Source organism: Furipterus horrens, unplaced genomic scaffold (genome assembly GCF_987537825.1).
Source record: "Furipterus horrens unplaced genomic scaffold, mFurHor1.1.pri manual_scaffold_3, whole genome shotgun sequence".
Taxonomy (NCBI): Eukaryota; Metazoa; Chordata; class Mammalia; order Chiroptera; family Furipteridae; genus Furipterus; species Furipterus horrens.
The window spans coordinates 157,185,177-157,204,929 of record NW_028327173.1 but is presented as its reverse complement, the minus strand read 5'-3'; the positions used below and the strand labels follow the sequence as shown (position 1 = coordinate 157,204,929).

General features: G+C 35.5%; 1 protein-coding gene across 7 annotated transcripts in view; it reads left to right on the top strand.

The window, feature by feature from the left end:
• The window catches only part of ATOSA (atos homolog A), a 102,631-nt gene extending 86,572 nt beyond the window's left edge, over nucleotides 1–16,059 (top strand). For all 7 annotated transcript variants that reach the window (XM_090270618.1, XM_090270616.1, XM_090270615.1 and 4 more), the window contains exons 10-13: nucleotides 4,297–4,455; nucleotides 9,346–9,414; nucleotides 11,704–11,903; nucleotides 15,082–16,059. In XM_090270618.1, the coding sequence (XP_090126744.1) occupies nucleotides 4,297–4,455; nucleotides 9,346–9,414; nucleotides 11,704–11,903; nucleotides 15,082–15,235 (582 nt within the window). In that variant the 3' untranslated portion in view covers nucleotides 15,236–16,059. The remainder of the gene's footprint in view (nucleotides 1–4,296; nucleotides 4,456–9,345; nucleotides 9,415–11,703; nucleotides 11,904–15,081) is intronic.
• The last annotated feature ends 3,694 nt before the right edge of the window (nucleotides 16,060–19,753 follow it).

Genomic DNA, 19,753 nt, shown 5'->3' with positions numbered 1-19,753 from the left:
TTACAATGGTCAGGCTTTTTCTTTTTTTTTTTAAACATTCAAAGCTATGTTTAAATGAGTTTCCTTAAGGCCAAACTGTATTTTCTACATTTGGGTTCCGTGTAATTCTCTTATATTCTTTTTTTAAGTATGATTTTCAATTACAGTTTACATTCAGTGTTATTTTGTATTAATTTCAGGTGCACAGAGTAATGGTTAACAATCACATACTTTACAAAGTGTTCCCCCTGGTACTTCCAGTACCCACCTGACACTATACATAGTGTCAGTGTATTGACTACAGTATTATTGACTACAGTTTCTATGATGTAGTGTTATTGCCCTGTTGTTTTAATTTATATTTCCTTAATGACTAATACAGTGATCCCTCACTTATCACGGGTATTATGTTCTAGACCCCCCGTGATAGGTGAAAACCCGCGAAGTAGGAACCTTACATTTATTTTAGTATTTATATATATATTAAGGCTTTATAAACCTTTCCCACACACTTATAAACTGTTCCCAATCCCTCGTTAACCTTTCCCACTCCCTTACTAACTAACCTTTTCCACACTTTTATAAACACTAATTATGTTCTTAAACATATTCTATACTCTTAAACCTATGTAACTTTTAACAACATACGTATATAGTACTGCAAAATCCTGTGACATAACAAAAAATCCACGATAAATAATTAAATATAATATTTTAAAAATCCCGTGATACAGTGAGGTTGTGATAAGTGAACCGCGATATAGAGAGGGACTACTGTACTGTTGAGCTTCCTTTCTGTGTGTTATCATTTCACTTTGCTTTCTCAAATAAGTAGATATGTTTTCCAAATATTTTATGCAAGTCTGAGGCTTAGATTTACATTTTTGTAGCAGTCTTTTAATTTTAATTTTGTTCATGTCCAATTTATTATTTTCTTTTATGGATCTTGATTTTTGATATTGTATCTAAAAAAATTTTGCCTATCTCAAGCCTTCTCAACCTTATCATTATTGATATTTGAGTCAGAATATCCTTTGTTACATGAAATGTCTCATGTATGATGGGATGTTTAGCAGAATCTTTGGCCTCTATCTACTCGATTCCAGTAGCACTCTCCCTGCTCCCCATTTGTAACAGCCAAAAATAACTATAAACTTTGACATACATCCCCTAGTTGAGAATTACTAGCCTAACCGAAGGTCACAAAAATTTTCTTCTATATTTTCTTCTAGAAGTTCTGTCATTATAGCACTTACATTTAGATCTGTGATCTATTTTGAGTTAATTTTTATGTATGATATTAAGTATGTGGTCAATATTAATGCTTATGATATGAATGTCCAATTATACAAGTTTTAGAACCAAGTAATGTGAGCTCTAATTTGTTATTCTTTTCAAAATTGCTTTACCTACTCCAGTTCCTCTACTTCTTCATATAAATTTTAGAATTACCTTGTTTATATCTACAAAAGAGCCTGTTGAATTTTGTTTGGATTGCATTGATAGAGATCATCTTGTGAATATTAAATCTTTTGACATGAACACAAAGGGGGACCCCCAAAAAAACATAATTATCTTCTGGAGGGCAGCCCCTTGTCGCAGGCTTCCCCACTAGGTGAGTGTTCTAGAAATCCCATCTGTATCAGTGCACCAGCTGACGTTGCTGTGAGAGTTTGCAATTGGCTTCAGTGAATTTTTTTTGAAGAATCTTTCAATGTGTTTTTGTATTTCACCGTGGGTGATTTACCATGCTGAGTGCTCAGCAGTTTTTGACCAAAAACAGCATGACACCTATGTACCACCCTCCCTCTTCACCCTGCCCAGCCCTGAGCACCATTATTTTTGTTTCCCCGGATGAAAAAAGGCCTCAAAGGGAAACATTTTCCTGATGTGGACAAGGTGAAACAAAAAACAGCAAAAGCACTAAAAGCATCAAAATTGACAAGTTCAAAAACTGTTATGAGCAATGGAAAAACATCTCGATAGGTGTATTGCATCAAATAGAGAATACTTTGAAAGTGACTGAAGTTTAAACATGTAAGAATAAATACATATTTTTTAATAAATAAATTCTTGGTTTTGGGGGTTCCCCCCTTGTATTTAGTTATGCTTTGATTTCTTTCATAAGTGTTTTGTACTTTTCAGCATACAGATCTTAGACATATTTTTGTAGGTTTACATGTAAATATTTCATGTTTTCTGCTGCTCCTATAAATTATACTTTAAAAATCTTAAATTCCCAATTCTTCATTGCTGTATATTAAAATATAAGTGATTATATGTGTGTAGCTATATACATATGTATATATATGAATGTATATGTACATATGCATATATAATCACCTTATGACCTTGTTCAACTTGCTTATTTTATTGATCTTTTTTAGATTTTTGGAGATTATTTTATTTTATTTTATTGATTTTTTAAAAATTTTATTTTTAGAGAGAGGGAAAGGGAGGGAGAAAGGGAGAGAAACATCAATGTTGTGGTTGCCTCTCATGTACTCCCAACTGGGGACTTGATCCGCAACCCAGGCATGTGCCCTGACTAGGAATCAAACTGGCGACCCTTTGGTTTGTAGGCCAGCACTCAATCCACTGAGCCACACCAACCAGGGCAGAATTTTGGAGATTATTTTAGATAGATGCTTGTGTCATCTACAAATAGGGACAATTTTATTTCTTACTTTGTTATCTGTATTCCATTTACTTTCTGCTCTTGTTGTTTTGCACTGAATAGGGTCTAGAATCCATGTGAGTATAAAGTCACAAAACTGAATAAAGTCAGAAACTACTGTGGGTCATTGGCCTTTTCCATAAGCTTTTTTATGTGTGCTTGTCCTGTTTTATGTTTGTTTTTAAGATTGTATTTATATTTCGAGAGATGGGAAAGGAGGCAGAAAAAGAGGGAGAGAAACAACAATGTGAGAGGAATTTTTTATTTTTTGCTTCTTGTATGCACACCAACTGGGGACCGAACCTACAACCCAGGCATGTGTCCTGACCAGGAATCGAACTGGCGACCTTTCATTTTGCAGGACGATACCCAATCTACTGAGACACACCAGTCAGGGCTGTAGAATATTTTTCTTAAACATTTACTTGAGTACCTGCTATGTGTTGTGCTATGTGCTAGAAAGACAAAGGTAAATGGTAAAGTTCCTCTCTTAGAGGAGTTTACAGTCTACTGAAAAAAGATGGATATATAAATAATTTTTAAACCCAAGTAATTATCACTGTAATAGAAGTTCCCTCAGTCCTCATATACCCAACCTCTCTGCTAAGGGATTGGGGAAACCTTTACTGGGGGACCGTCATTTGAATTTGGTTACACAAGATAAGTAAGAATTTGTTGGGTACATTAGTGTGGGGAGTAGCAAGGGATTCTAGACAGAAGGAACTACGTGTACAATGGCACATGTGCAAAAGTAGGAAAAGAGCATGGACATGTTGGAAAGTATTAACTGGAAGTGGTGAATAAGACTCTGCAGGTAGGGAGGGATGAGGCAAGAAAGGTACAGGGGGCTTGCATGCCATGCTATGAAGATTTGACTTCATCCCCTAGATATCAGAAACACAGAGTTTTAACCTGGTGAGTGGTATATACGTTTTTTTTTAAGGCACTTTGGCATTAATACAGAGGATATACTAGAGATGGAAAGATTACTTAGAAGATGTTGCATTTATTTGGAGTAGAGGTGGTGAGTGGAGTTTAGAGAAGGTTGTTGTAACGTAGATCTCTTAGTCTTTTTCACCAGGGTATTTTTAGAATGACTGATTCACTATTTCAGATTTAGAGCACATAGATTTTCAGACTCATAAGGGCATGCAGAGTTTCTCTTCAAAGAATTACTGAACAAAGAAAAGCTATTCATATCTTATCATATGTGTATGCATATCTGTGTTGATATATGCATATGAAAGAGAGCTTTTGAAAGATTTGAAATGTTTTTCTATTAGCGCTGTAATAGAAGTTCCCTCAGTCCTCCTATTACAGTGCTCTGGTCAAGTATATTTTATTTACAAAGAAAAGAATAATATATTAAACAATCAGGTCTAACTAATGGTGAAATTCAGGGATAGTTCAGCATGGGTTGGAATAGTGAGAGGCAGCCAAAGTCTGTAGGATGGTAGAAGATTGATGGGGGAATGGTTAATTTCAGGTCAGACGAACATCCGAAATGAGGTCATGGCAACGGCAGCAACCACTTTTCTAATGCCAGAACGCACGGTGACGCACATACTTCTTTAAATAGGAAACAAAATGAATGAGTGAACTTTTTAACTTTATAACTTAAAAATTATTTTATCTTCCAGGAATCTGTCTTGAACTATCGTTTAGATCCTCTCGGCGTTGTCGATGGCTTTACTGCCGAGGTGGGGGCAAGTGGTGTTTTCTGCCCCACGCATTTGATTCTTCCAGTTGAAGTGTCATTCTACAGTGTTTCAGATGATAATGCTCCCTCTCCTTATATGGCAAGTATTCTTAAAGTTGTCTTCTTTCTGCTCAAGTCAGCCAACTTAATGACAGATATCTGTCATTAAGTTCAAGGAGTTTGAGGGACTGCTTTGGTGCAATGCTTGAAAATATAAAGTAAGAGAAAATTGAAGCTGAATAGAGATTAATGACTGTATCAAGCAAAAGGTTACCTCACAACTTCTTTCTGAGCTAGCTCTAACAATAGATATCCTCTTTGCATTTGACAGTTTTGCTGAAAATTTATTTGTTTCTCTGCAATTTGAAAAATTAATAACAAATTTGATTAGTGACACTATAATTCCATATCTTGCTAAGTTCACACAAATTCTCAAGTGCTTACTCGGCACTCCACTTCCACAAGGACTGGCTTCACATGTGATCCTCATCTCAGTACAGTTTAGGTAAAGATTTGGTAACCTGGCTTCTGTGAGGCTCTTTTACCCACTTCCTCCTGTTTGTTTTGTCTTTGGACCATTTTATTCTAATCTTAGGATTCTTTAGAATATTAGTTATTTCTGACTGTGTGCTAAAGCTTTACTGGAAAGTAAGATAGCTAAGGAGAATTAGAGCACAGTTTTGAGACTTACAGTCCTGATTTCACCTTTCCCATTTTTTATTCCAATGGATTGAGGATAAAATAAGCCTTCAACTGCAAAAATGATACCATGTCCTGGGGTATGATTAGTATCAGCCCTTTTCCAAAACACAAAGAGGGAGAAGTGGCTAGCGATGTGAGTCTATAAAAATTTACAGGATGGTATCAAATAAGGAGGCAGAGCTGGGTTTTCATGTTTGATCTTACTTCGAGAAATACAAGGTATACATTTGTTATAGGCATAGAAACATACAGCTCTGGTCTTGCTACTTGAATGTCCCACCTACTACCTGGCCCGGTTGCTTCCTCTTCCCCATCTTTTAGATTCCCAAGGATATTAATAACTGTGTCTTTTGTTATTGATAGAAGTTGTGAAAAGGGAATTTTACATAATCGAGAAACAATAGAAGAAGGAAAGTTTTACTTTTTTAGGGACCTACTATAGCTTACTCATTATTGGCCCAGTTTGCACAAGTAAGCCTTACTCCATTCTAAGGGCGAAAATTTGATTCAAGATCCTGATCAGTATTTTATACTTTGATAGACAGAGCATACTGGTATCTGCTCATTTATTCCAAGTTTTCTTTTTCCAATAATATTTACACTTGTGGATTAAAATCATAATGCACAACATTGGTTATTACTAAAAACAAGGCCCACACCTTACAAACCTGCCCATTATCATATATGCCACCTTTTATTCATTTACCACAGAAAGAGGGATATACTCTTCCAGTATAACTTTTGAAAAAAATGACTGCTAATTGTGGGTAGTTAATATAATGGAAAGTACCCTTGAGATAAGTTCAATATTTCAAGGATAAAAGTGTATCATACTGGAATGCTTACAATATTAGGATATAAGTGTGAAGATGCCCGTTTTGCTTTACCAGGAAGGACATCAAGAAGTCTCATCAGTTTCACATATTCTACTGACACATAGTGATAGAAAATTGAAGATAAGATCTAAAATACTGAAATGTGTTACTAGTGTACAGAGTCGAGATGAACAGTAGGAAGGCTTAGAAATAAGATAAAAGAGTGAATTGGCTGAAAATCAGCTCAAATAAATATCTTTGAGTGAAATTTATGAGCAAGGGTTCATTTATAAAAGCAAAACAGCATTAATCCTTGACTTTGTCAGTTGACATCTAAAAAATGAAAGGTTAAGAGATAAAGGATTTTGTCACTGTCACCAGAAAGTATACACAAATGGTTACGGATTATGAATAGATACTGCATAGAGGTTAAATCAGGTTATTGAGCTAGTCTATTCTTAAAGAACCTCTGATTTACTTTTCTCTGATAATATTCCTCAGTAAACTTTCCATTATGTAAGATTTTTTTTTATGGCAGTTTACTCGTTAGAAATGTGTTTCCTTTGCAAATGATAAAATCCAAATCTTATACATCTTTCCTACTGTAAATTAATAAAATTAATCCTGTTCTTCATGGAATCTTATTCATATATTGATAATTCCATCTGTTTTCAAAGTACTGATCATGTTTTGGTAAGATAATATATATCACAGCAGAGCTGAGACACCAAACTCTTATTTGTTACTTTAATAACCTTGGGACCTCTCATTACAAATTACACAAATGACTCACAAAGGTAATATTTTAGTGCAGGAAATTTGTGTGTGTAGAAGTGGTGCAGGACTTTTCATTAAAAGTTCCTTGAAGATTAATTCAAATCTATGAAACATCTCTCTTCACTTGGGTGTCAGTGGTAAAAATGTTCTTCATTTGTTGTGTAATATGGCAGCTCTCCACAGTTTAGAAGCTATTACATGGTGGAACAGAGCAGAAAGGTCTAAAGCAGGTGTGCCAGTAGCAAATTCATGGTATAACTTGAATTATCATATTAACAGGTCCACATATTATTTTCTTCTATTTGTAAGTGACCAAATTAAGATAAACTTCTTTCTGTTTTACTAAGCTTTGTATAGTCTCTATTCCACAATAATTTGAGAGTAAGTTTTTATATAAGATCTGACCCAATTTAGTTTATCTTAACCTTTCTGTTGTATCCTAAAATGCCAGAAGTATAGTAACTGTTACAACATAGAAATACTGGTATGCTGACCAATTATTAAAATAATAAATAATAACAAATTTAATAATAATAATAGAATTCTAATAATTTCTCAATTCCTTTCTAATTCCTAATTTACCAGTGCCATACTGGTCTTAACATTGCTTAGATAAGTGTTACCTTAAATTATAAGGTTTTAAAAAGTCTGCCCTGACTGGTGTGGCTCAGTGGACTGGGTGCCGGTCTGTAAACCAAAAGATCACCGATTCGATTCTCAGTCAAGGCACATGCCTGGGTTACAGACCGGGTCCCCAGTTGGGAGCATGAGAGAGGCAGCCAATCAGTGTATCTCTTGCACATCAATATTTCTGTCCCTCTCTTTCTCTCTCCCTTCCTCTCGAAATGAATAAATCTTAAAAAATAAAAATAAAAAATTTTAATCTACATTCTTTCTCTATAAATTTATTTAGTTACTATTATCATGTTCTGAAAACTTATAATTGTTATGTATTAAAGGAAATAACTATAGTCTTGATAGTAGTTTGTTTTTTTAAGATTTTTTTTTTTAAGAGACTAAAGTGGGGAGGGGAGGGAGAAAAAGAGGGAGAGAAACACTGAATGGTTGCCTCCTGCAGGCTCCCAGCTGTAGAACTGGCTCCAGGCCCATGTTCCCTGACCTGGAACTGAACCAGTAACCTTTCAGTTCACAGGCTGGCTCTCAGTCCGCTGAGCCACACCAGCTAGAGTGGCTTGATGGTAGTTTTTGCTTCATCAGTTTTCCTTTATTTATTTAGGGAAGGGTGACAAGGAAGAATAGCAATGTATTGCTTGTAGCGATGTGATTATAAAGGTAGCTATCGTTTACATATATTTTTTACTTTTTCTTTCTGGAACTAGGAAGAAGAGGGGCCATATATACCATTGTATTTTTCATATAGAGCAGATTGTAAAAGAGAAATTGTTTGCTTCATTGCTGTTTTGGTTAAGGATGCAATTTGTTGATATGCTGTTTTCGTGTTCTAAATGACCATGTGACAAATCATATTTGTCAAGAACCACATTTCTTCTCAGCACCCATTTCCATGAACATTTCCCAGTATTTAACATGTCAATCTAACAGTCTGATGTCAAGTGCTGTTCACTTGGAGTTGTGATATTTCCATATTGGAGTCTGTTTTTTCTTTTACCTTTATACCCACCCTCCCACTCCCCCTACCCTGGCCTGTCTTTCAAACAAACGGATATTGCCTGGTGGAACAATCCTGTTTTACATTTATTTTTATGTAAGGCTGATATGTTTTGCTGTGCACAACTTAAAATGATGGGATATGAAATGTAGAATGTGCAATTATTCTATTTAACTATCATAATTACTGAAAAGAAAACTTAGCCCAGTCAAAACAAATGAATCAGCATTCTTTTCTTACAGCTCTCTGAGAATTACATATCAATCACCACATGAAGTCGTTTGGTCATTCTGGTTATCTAGAAAGTTTCCCACATTCAATCAAAGCTTCCCTTGTTTTAATTTATACTTCTTTCCCATTTTGGGACTGTTGCAATGAGTAGAACATTCTTCTCATAGAACTACAGTGTATAGTAGAGCAATGCTTCTCAGATATTAATGTATATGTGATAGCATCTGGGGAATCTTGTTAAGATACAGACTTGATTTGGTAGGTCTGAGAAGAAGCCAGAAATTCTGCAGTTCTAACAAGTTTACAGGTGATACTTGATGATGATGGTCTGTCTCTAATCCATATAATTGAAGACTTGACTGCACTTTTGACCAAGACTTAGGTCCTTCCACATTCCTGACTTTTTATATGTACAAAGAATCGTAAATTATTTTTCTTCTTCATTTCCTTCCTTCTGCATGATACAAGGGAATAATCCTGTCACCTTCCTTTATCCTCTTAAGTTAGGGAACTTCTTGCATCTGTATCTTAATAGAAATTTCAAGCAGTTTGGTGCTATATAATTATTATGTACTTTATATATTTGTTATTTATTATATATTTTATGTTTTATATTATTTATTGCAACAGCTCCAGGAAGAACAGTAAACTGTTTTCATATCAGTATGACCCTTACTATTTCATACTCATAGAATGTATCTCTATTAATGTAATGTGAATGTTTTTCCATACAGATAGAATTCTAAAATTTTTGTAACTACATGGTTAATATTGTTTTAGTCTTTTATATACATACGCATTAGTTTGTACTAAATTTGTCTTCTTTTATTTCAAGGGTGTGATCACTTTAGAGTCCCTTGGTAAAAGGGGATATCGAGTACCTCCTTCAGGAACAATACAAGTGGTATGTGTTTTATAGCCTACAATTGCAATAATAATTCTCTCACATACATATAGAACTTAGCCCTTTCTCCTGCTACTGCTGCTGCAACAACTTTGGTAAGTAACAGTGCGGCTGCAGCTTTCTTTGGAGTTTCCCTGCTCTGCCCCAGGAATGACCATTTGGGGGCCTCCAGAAAAGGAAAGCATTCATAAGCTAATTAAGGTGAATGCATTAGAAAGATAGTATATGACAGTCTACATAACTTAAATAGAGCTATTTTCAATACAGTCAGAACCTAACAACACCAGTGCCTTCTGTTTAGAATAGTAAGCCAGATTGAGATCTACCTATTCGAAAGGAGACATGAAATATTAGTGTTGCTTTGACAGGAAAACTTGGGAAACAAAATTATATTATCCTTAGGGGTAATTTCTAAATGGATCTAATGAGATGGTTACCCAACACGTAGTCTGACAGATGTTGGGGCGGAGAAGGAATGTTTCCTTTTGGTCTAGGCATTTAATCTAGTTTAGGTTCAGGAGAACTCTCTTAGCCCAGAGCAGTCCTTCATCATCCTCAGTTTAAGGTACTCAGACGAGCTATTTGATATAAAAGCCACTTTGCCACTGAGTTCATTACCAAGGCACACCCAGGATAATCTTGAAAGCCCAGAAGTTTAACTATTACAGAGTTGGCTCTTGCATATTAAAAAGTCTCACTGATATTTGTCAGTTACACCTCAATAAAGCTGAAATTTAAAAATAATCTAGTGAGTTCCTCTCACTTAGGATCTGGTATAATTCAACAAGCCTTTTTATGACCTTTGGCTTCACCAGACCACTTCTACTGATCACTTTTGTTCTGGTATAGCAAAGGAGTCTATACATTTGTTTATTGCATATCGCACAGGAATGAAACATAGTACTATGCAAATATGTACATATATGTAAGTTTTACTAAGGATGAACCATTGCATATTAAAATGCAATTTATGTTGAATGGAAATCTTGAAGGATAATCTGTTCTCTTGCCTCTGGCTGTGTAGCTCCTATCATTGGGAAGTGTGAGCCACTGGAAAGCTAGCTGTCAGTTGTCATAATAATGAGGCATAAACACAAACACCTCTTGTTTGAGGACTGCCAACTTTAATGGTTAATTTAAAATATCAAATTTAGGTATGTCTTTAATTTCTTACATAGTTTAATTATGTATATACATGGTTTGAACTCCTGGCTTGCTAGTTGTGTGGTTTGTTGAATGTATTAGCCTTACTCTTAAGACTCACTAGATTTTAAAAAGTTGGATCATAATATTGATATATTTCTCATTTTGATTCAGTGAGTGATGTCCAGTGCCACGGATGAGCTTCAGAAAGCATGGGCACCAAGTTACCTATTGATGTGTTGGTAATTTGGTTAAAGTCAGATCAGCAGCTTGGGATTTTGCTTATAAATTAGTATTTTTAAAATAGTATTAATTCAGATACATATTTTGGTCTATTTATGGTATCGATGATTTTGAAATGTGTCACTGCAATTCTTGAAATGATTCAATTATGAAAGCATAAAGTTTTATTTAGTCCAACATGTAACTAATAATAATGAACTTTATTTTCTAGACTTGGAAGCATTTCAAATGTGAAAACGTCTCCTTTTTGAAAACATTTTATTTTTATATTTTTAGATAAAATTTTAATATAAAATTACTTTCAATATATGGAAAGATTTCAGCTTATATTAATTTAAATAATATTTTCAATGTTAAATATACAAAGAGAACAAATTTTCAATTTCATATGTACCTAAAACACCTAAAAGTCTAGCTTTACCAAACTTTTATTTTAAAAAAATTATATTTACTCACTATTAAAATGTGAGAAAAATTAAAATTCTATTATATGAAATTTATAGTAGGCACACTTTAATGAAGCTAATGTTTGAAATAAAGGAACTGGAATGTGTTAATCCAGGGAAGGTATATTTTGATTAATCTAGTGGAATGATTTCTTAAAATATGAACAAGGAGTAAAAGTTAGGTATTGTCTATTATTAATATGAAATTTGTGACTAAATATTTAGATTTATTTTAGGATTTTATGTTGTTGTTAAACTTAAAATATTAATTGACCCATTTATTAAAATAGTAAGTATCAGCTCATAAACTTCTGAAATTTTATTAACTTTATTCCCTAAAACTAAATTATATTCACTGGGATTAATGACTTAAAATCTGTTTTGTTATTGGCACAACCATTTTGAGTCAAATCAACAAATCACTGATTTTTTTAAAAATTCTATATTGTTTCTTCAGACCTTATTTAATCCTAATAAGACTGTGGTGAAGATGTTTGTTGTGATATATGACTTACGAGATATGCCAGCCAATCATCAGACATTCCTACGACAGAGAACTTTTTCTGTACCAGTTAAACAAGAAATGAAGAGAAGAGTTAATAAAGAGAAGATTCGACACACAGAAGAACGGTTATTACGCTACCTCATCCATCTGAGGTAATATTTGAAATGAAAATAAAAATGTTACTTTAGAAGAACGACTCTAGAATTTTTAGTTTATTTTAAAAACTGTCACTGACTAAGACCAGCGTCCCCTGGAATTCTCTTAACTCGGAAACTTGGGTGATATGCCAAGATGCAGAAAACACACAGCATATCTTTCTGTAGTCGTTTTTACTTCTTGAATTAGGGGACTTTTCATTTATAGCTGTGTAATGCAAAATATTTTATATTAAAACAAATGCTGATAAATCTGGGGCAGTGAGACACATTTTCTAAACCAATTGCTCTCCAGTAGAATATAATGTGAGCCTTAGATGTAGTTCTATATTTTTTAGTAGCTACATTTAAAAGATATTAAGAAAAAGGAAAGACTTAATAGTAAATTTTATTTAACCCAATATATCCAAATGTTGTAATTTGAATGTATAATCAATATAAATATTACGAGTGAGATATTTTATATTCTTTATTGTTTTTTATTATACACATAAAATAAATATGAATACGATATTTGCATTCTTTATTTATATTGAATACTTAAAATCAAGTATATAGCTTACATTAATAGCACAATTCAGTTTATTTATTTTATTTTATTGATTGATTTCTTTTAGAGAAAGATAGAGAAACATCAGTTTGTTTTTCCACTTATTTATGCATTCATTGGTTGATTTTTGTATGTTCCCTGACTGGAGATCAACCATGGTAATCAGGATGACACTAACCAACCAACCTACCCAGCCAGGACTATGGGACAATTTAGTTTAAACTAGCCGTATTTCAAGTGCTCAGTAGCCAGATGTGGCTAATGGCTGCTGCATTAGACAAGGACGTTATTAACCTTCGTTCATTTATTCCATGAATATTTATGTGTTAGGCATGTTTGTAGGCACTAGGAAACAGCTGTGACAAAGTCTCTGTTCTTATAGAGCTTATATATTCTAGTGATTCCATTAGAAATATCTTTTTCTCTCTTACTACCAAGCTCATGGTTGTAGGTTGTGAGAAACCACTTGTTTGTCCATGAGGTCCAAGCTGCCAGCATTCTAGAGTAAGGTTTTCAGACATGAAGTCCTAGTATAGCTTTCAGGGTTAATGAGCAAGTCTGTTGGTTAAGAGAGAGTGCAATAGGCTTTTACCTGTAACTCTATTCCCAATAGTTTTCTGATGCCATTTATAGTAAGTGCTCAATCTTAGCTGAACTCCTTACTCCAAGGACCCTATCATCAGGAGGAGGCATCTTACATCCAGGGCCCAGACAGAGGTCCTCTTTAATCTCTTACTGATGGTGGCCACCCACTCTCTTTCAATAGATTTGCTTTGTGGTGATCTAGAGTGAATAAGGAGTCAGCTGTACACTTAAGACCCGTACTGAAAATACCTGTTAAGTTAATGGTCCCTCTCCCAACATCCATAGCACTGATTAATTGGTACTCTTATCTTGGGGTCTTCTGCCTCATGTTCTGCAACTTAAGGACATGTTAAACCAGCACAATATATTTAAACCCAACTTGGAAGATTGTTTTTTTAAGAAATGGTATAAAGTAGCAGACTGTAAGAATAACTCTCAGCCTAATCAATGTAGGAGAAAGATTGAACTCGCTTTAAACTTCCATTTGATACCATTCCTCTTGAAGTTTTAACAACCATAGCTATATGTAACCAACATTTACCAAAGTAAAAATCAATTACCCCAGCTTTTATAATCCCTACTTAATGATTAGATACTTTAAATGCTCTAAAGAAACCTCTCCACAAAGTATGGCATAGTTCCCAAAGCTTGCCATGTTCTCCTTCCAATTGAGATAATGAAAAACTTCAGAGAGAAGGAAAGAGCAACTGAGCACCAGATTTTTCAGCTAATTTAGGAATAAAAAACACAAACCCAGAGAGTATATCTGCTATGCAAAGGGAAAACTAGAGAAATTAGCACCAAAGGCTCTATTTATATGATTAAGGATTCTGGCACTCTGTGTTATGCTATAAGTATTAATTAGCAGGAGATAGAAACTGTTCCATATTCAGTTTTGATAACCATTTTCATTTCATGGTGACTTTTTAAGTGGTTTTTAATGATGATTACGCTTTATTTAGTTAGCCTCTACTGATGATAGCAGCCCTTGCTTATCCTGTGATTGTACTCAAAACTTGATTATTTTCAGTGGCGATTTGTCATGTGTGGAATAAATTTTAATGTACTCAAAATTGTGGGGAGGGCAAGTTGTGTGAAATGTTCAATCTGTGTGCCCCAAAGATGCTAGAGCTACAAAGCCCAAATGTAGTATAATTGGCTGTTGTGAACTGAAACTTGACACTGTAGGTGAGGAAAGAAACATGTGGTGTCAGAAGTGAAAGGTATAAATTCTGGAATTTATTTATTAAAAATTGTGTATTTATTATTACATGTTTAAACTTCAGTCACCTTCAAAGTACTCTCCATTTGATGCAATATATCTATCAAGATGGTTTTTCCACTGCTCAAAACAGTTTTTGAATTTTTCAATTTTGATGCCTTTTAGTGCTTCTGTCATTTTTTTGTTTCACCTCTTCCACATCAGCGAAGCATTTCCCTTTGAAGACTTTTTTCATCCAGGAAACAACAAAAAAAAATGTCATTTGGGGCAAGATCAGGTGAATAGGGAGGGTGGGGCACAAGGGTTTTTGGTCAAAAACTGAACACTCAATGTGGCATGGGCAGGTACACTCATAAGTCACCCATCATGAAATGGGAAAACATGTTGAAAGAGTCTTCAAAAAAAATTCACTGAAGCCAAATGCAGCTTCTCACAACAACAGCAGCTGGTGCACTGATACAGATGGGTTCCTAGAACACTCATCTAGTGGGAGAAGCCTGTACTACAAGGAGTACAACCCCCAGAAATAAGTCTGGCTTTTGGGGGGTACCCCCTCTCCCCAAATGTGCCACATTCACAGAAGGAAGCATCTCTGGCATCGTACAAAGGAAAAGGGTATAATATGAAGTGTTCAGGAGATAGTAGGAAGAGGCACTTAAATAAGACTTTAAATATCTTGTTAAAGGTTACTATTAACCTAATATTGTGGCAAAACTAATTCTTTTTACCTTTAAAATTTAATTATTTGGGGGTTTGGTTTGGTTTGGTTTTAAAATAATCATTCCCTAAATGTTGCATCTTTTTGTTTGTTTATTTAGGTTCCAGAGTTCTAAATCTGGAAAGATCTACCTCCATAGAGATGTACGTCTCCTGTTCTCTAGAAAGTCAATGGAAGTTGATAGCGGTGCTGCATATGAACTCAAATCTTACACTGAATCGCCAACAAACCCTCAATTTTCACCAAGATGTTGATAAGGAGTGACAATTTAAAAGCTTGCTCCATACCCAAGTTTGAAAGTAAAAATTAGCATAGAACGGAGTGTACCAAATTAACAACCAGGAGAGTGGGTCCTCTCCTGTTATACTGGACCAGTTTTTATTAAAGGATTCCTGGAATGAGCTCCACATATTCCAAGTAGACTGGAAACACTCATGTCCTAAGCCTTTTTGTACTGTTGAAACCACTTCATGGGACATGTTGCAATAGCAAAACCCTCGTTAGATTAGTGTTTACACATTTTATTTCTCAGTTATTTAATATTTAATGTTTTCCTTAATACTCAAGTGATATTTGTCTCTAGTGTTCTAATGTAGCACAAATCCTATGTAAAATCATACTATGTATTTTTGACGTTAATGTTGAAATCTGAAATATATGCATAAGTCTTTAATTCTGTGTGATGTGTTTTAAGTACTATACATTTAGGTTACTGAAAATGAGAAGGAAATGTTGAACTTCTTTAAGATTAATGCACTATGCAAGCATGTGTACTTTTTATATGTCTCAAGTGTAGTTCTTAAAACACCGCATCCAGGTTGCTGTCTCACATGGTAGTCCTTCAGCATTCTGTATTGGCAGTGCAATGTGGACTAAGCTGCTTCACGTTCTCCTTGCAAGTTCAGATATCATGTCCATTCATATTCCTTCTAGAATCCCTTATCCTCAAAACAGTTCTATTTTTCCTTAATCACTACTACAGAGGCTTTACATTAAATTGCTGTCCTGTGCTAGATAACTTTTGCAAATGGTTAAAAGAATATGTACTTTGAAAAAATTAGTATTTATACTGTAAATATATGCAAAAAAAAAAAGAAATGTGTATTTGGCTTTTATTTTTAGATGAGACATATGTGTGATTGAGTGAATTTCTGATAGCCATCAGACAGTTTCTGTTCCAGCTTTATAGCTGACAGGAGGAGAGGGGAGATGTCTTGAGCCTTGTCCTAATTTCCTTTCTTACTCAGGGTCACAATAAAAGGTATTTAGCAACTGGGAAAACCACAAGTAAGGGAATTTGCGTGCATCAAAAGCCTTCTCTTTGTTCCCCTCATAAAGAAAGATGTTTATGTACAGACAGTGGGCAACAGCAGATCAGATAACAAGGCACAAATACTGGGACAAAGCTGCAAGTGCAGGTTAGAAAATAGGTGCCACTTAAGTAGGCAGACCCAAGAGACCTGGGAACCTAGAACCAAGTGAGCAGTATGGAATTTGAGAGACTGGAAGGTCTTTATTTTGGAACCTGGCTAATGGGTAGACTATTCAAGAGAATCTCGACAGGTGATGAGTATGGGTTGGCCAGCAAGAAGCTATTTACAGATTTATTTTAAAATACCAGAAGAGAAAAGACTATTTGTACTTTATAAAGTAAAAAAAAAAAAAGTATTCAGTGGCACAAATTTATAAAGATTTGTTCTCAGTCATCAGGCTGTATAGAAATAACATGAGATTGGAACCCAAAAGGTTTGGATTGTAATCCTAGCTCCAATGACATCTGATGGGATTGACTCCCAAGATCCTCTAACCATTCTGGGTCTGTGATTGAGAAGATGGGGTGAGACAGTATTGTTAATGTGCCTTTTCTTCTTGAATTCAATCATGTAATTCTTGGAGCGAGTATTTAAATACACATATCTAGACTACTTATGCATTTGATAAAAGAATTGATAATTTTATATAAAATTTGGAAAACACAAAAGTAGTTAAAATATCAAATGGCTTAAAAAAAATTTTTTTTTTAATTAATTGCTTCTTTGGCCTTGGCTGGGTATCTCAGTTGGTTAGATTGTTGTCCCAATATACCAAGGTTGTGGGTTCAATTCCTGGTCAGAGCACATACAGGAATCAACCAATGGATATATAAATAAGTGGAACAACAAATCGATGTTTCTTTCTTCCCATCTCTCCCCCACTTCATCTCTCTAAAATCAGTTTTAAAAATTTACTGCTTCCCTTGGGCATCAGCCTGCGAGCCAATTGTCGCTGGTTCGATTCCCAGTCAGGGCACATTACTAGGTTGCATGTCAGGTCCCCAGTTGGGGGCGCAAGTGAGAGGCAACCACACAGTGATGTTTCTCTCTCTAAAAATAAACAAGTAAATAAAAATTTATTGCTTCTTTGACCTCTCCAGTAATCCCAAAATGAGAAATGTATATCTCATGTAGGTGTCTTTACATGGCAACTACATTGTAATTTTTACAGAATTTTTTCTAGTACATGGTTTTCCACCTTTCGGGGCATTTTTTAAAAATTTTCAAAAGGATTGAAGCTTCTGGGTGCATGTTGTGCTCTTCCTGGCAAGTCTGTGCAAGGGAAACATGTGCTGACATTTTGTCACTCTACTTCTTAGAACCTTTTTTGCCCATGTTTTCCCAGTGAGGTGTAGTCGCCCAGCACCTACCTGTCTGCTCTTACTTGCCCTGGTACTGTATTGTAATGGTTCTTTTCCACCCTTCTTTTGTTATAGGCTGAGATTTTACCACACTTCCTACATCACTTCTCTCTCTATTCACAGATTATGTCAGTAGATTGACTGTTGACATGCAGATAAAGATACCAGCAGATAGTCATCGGTGTTACTACCTATGGTAGATAAGAGAAATTTCCTCACTTCGGGTTCACTTGGCAGTTATACAGACCAATAAAATGAGTCATAACTAATAACTAACTTTAAAAAGCAGCTTTTCTTTTTATTTTATTTTTATAATTTATTTTTAGCGAGAGGGGAAGGAACTAGAATGATCCATGGACATGGGCAACAGAATAGAGGTTGAATGTGGGAGGGAGGGTGGGCTGGGTCGGGGGGAGCAATGGGGGAAAAATGGAATCGTCGTCGTCGTCGGCAGCCGTCCGTCTCGAGAGACGATGGTGTAGCTTCTTAAGAGTCTATCTGCACTGCCGAGAATGGTTGTGCAGTCCGACTCGGGAGTGACACGGTATCTGTCTCCTCCCGTGTTGAATCGACATCTTGCGATGACGCTGGAGTGTCCTCTCCAGTGAAGCTGAAGCTACAGAGCCTGGGCAGGGTGATATGGAGGGTCTGCTGTTGCCCAAGCAGCAGACCCCCCCCTCTCTTCGCAGCTGAAGGGTCCAAGGGAAAGACGGAGTCAATACAGCTTGGCTTCAGGTGCGCCGCAGGAGTTGCCGAAACCTTCAATCTTGGGATCCCTGCTCTTCTCTAATCCGTTTTTTGAATGAAGCAGTGAATGTTTTTAAATTTTTATTTTTAAAATATTTTGTTTAATTTTAGGGGAAGGGGGGAGGGAGAAAGGGAGAGAAACATTGATCAATTGCCTCACACTCCAACCAGGGGCCAGGCCCCTCATCCAGGCATGTGCCTTGACTAGGAATCGAATGAGTGACAGTTCACTTTGTGGAACAGTGCCCTACCAACTGAGCCACACTGGTTAAGGCAAAATTTAACTTTAAAATCTTATGCAATACATGTTAATTACAAAAATTTTAATACTGCATTATTATATAAACTAAATGTGAAAGCTCCTTCCTCCCTCTGCCTTCCGGCTATCACTTTACAGAGATGGTCACTGTTAAAATTTTGGTATATGACTCCATATGGTCTAATAGACTTAGTAACGGTCACAGTATCAGTCTAGATGGAGAGTAGGCTTTTTATCATGGTAACAATTCACTCTCAATCCCTAAGACTTTTGGAATCAGCACATTCTACTCCATTATGAATTATCTGTGAGAGATATGCCTTAAAGTTGGACACTGTGGGATGAGGAAGAGAACATGAATACCTATTACGTTCCAGACACTGAACAATTTGTATTTATTTAATAAAGTTATACTGGCAACGTTTTAGTTTGCAGGACAACGCTCAACTGACTGAGCCACACCAGTCAGGGTGTGGGAAGTACTCTGAGATTTTAAAAGCTTAAATTTTTTTAAGTCTCCTTCAGACCCCACTGTTCATTGTTCTTTTTAATTCAACGTTTTTCTGTTCTAACCTTTTCAGTTCATAAAAAGCCTTTCATCTCACTAAATCCTTAGAAAAGCAGCATCCTCCACTTTCTAGGTTCTACTTCCAGCACTCAAGTTGTTGAAACAGCTCTTTTTACAGTGAGCTGACCTGGTTATTCAGGTAAGTGTCCCCAGCGTGTGCTCACAGAAATCAGCATTTATCCTCAGGGTTTTGAGAACTCCATACTTCTCTTGGTTTCCCTGAGTTGGCTTCCAGTCTCCTCCTATATTTTCCTTTCATTAAAAATGTATTCTGTTTTTGATATTTGCTATGATATCAGCAATGATGCAGGTGGACTTCTGCTCTCAGATGTTTGAGGAATGGATGGGGTGGGAGATAATCTCATCTTCTTTACTCAAATTCCTACCAACTAAACCTCAAAAAGACCCCTGATCTTTTTTAAAGCTTTTATATACCTACCATGTTCTAAGCCAAAAAAAAAAAAAAAATCTTGTGCATGTGTGCATCAGAATCACCAAGAGGAGCTTTGGTTAAACATCAGTTC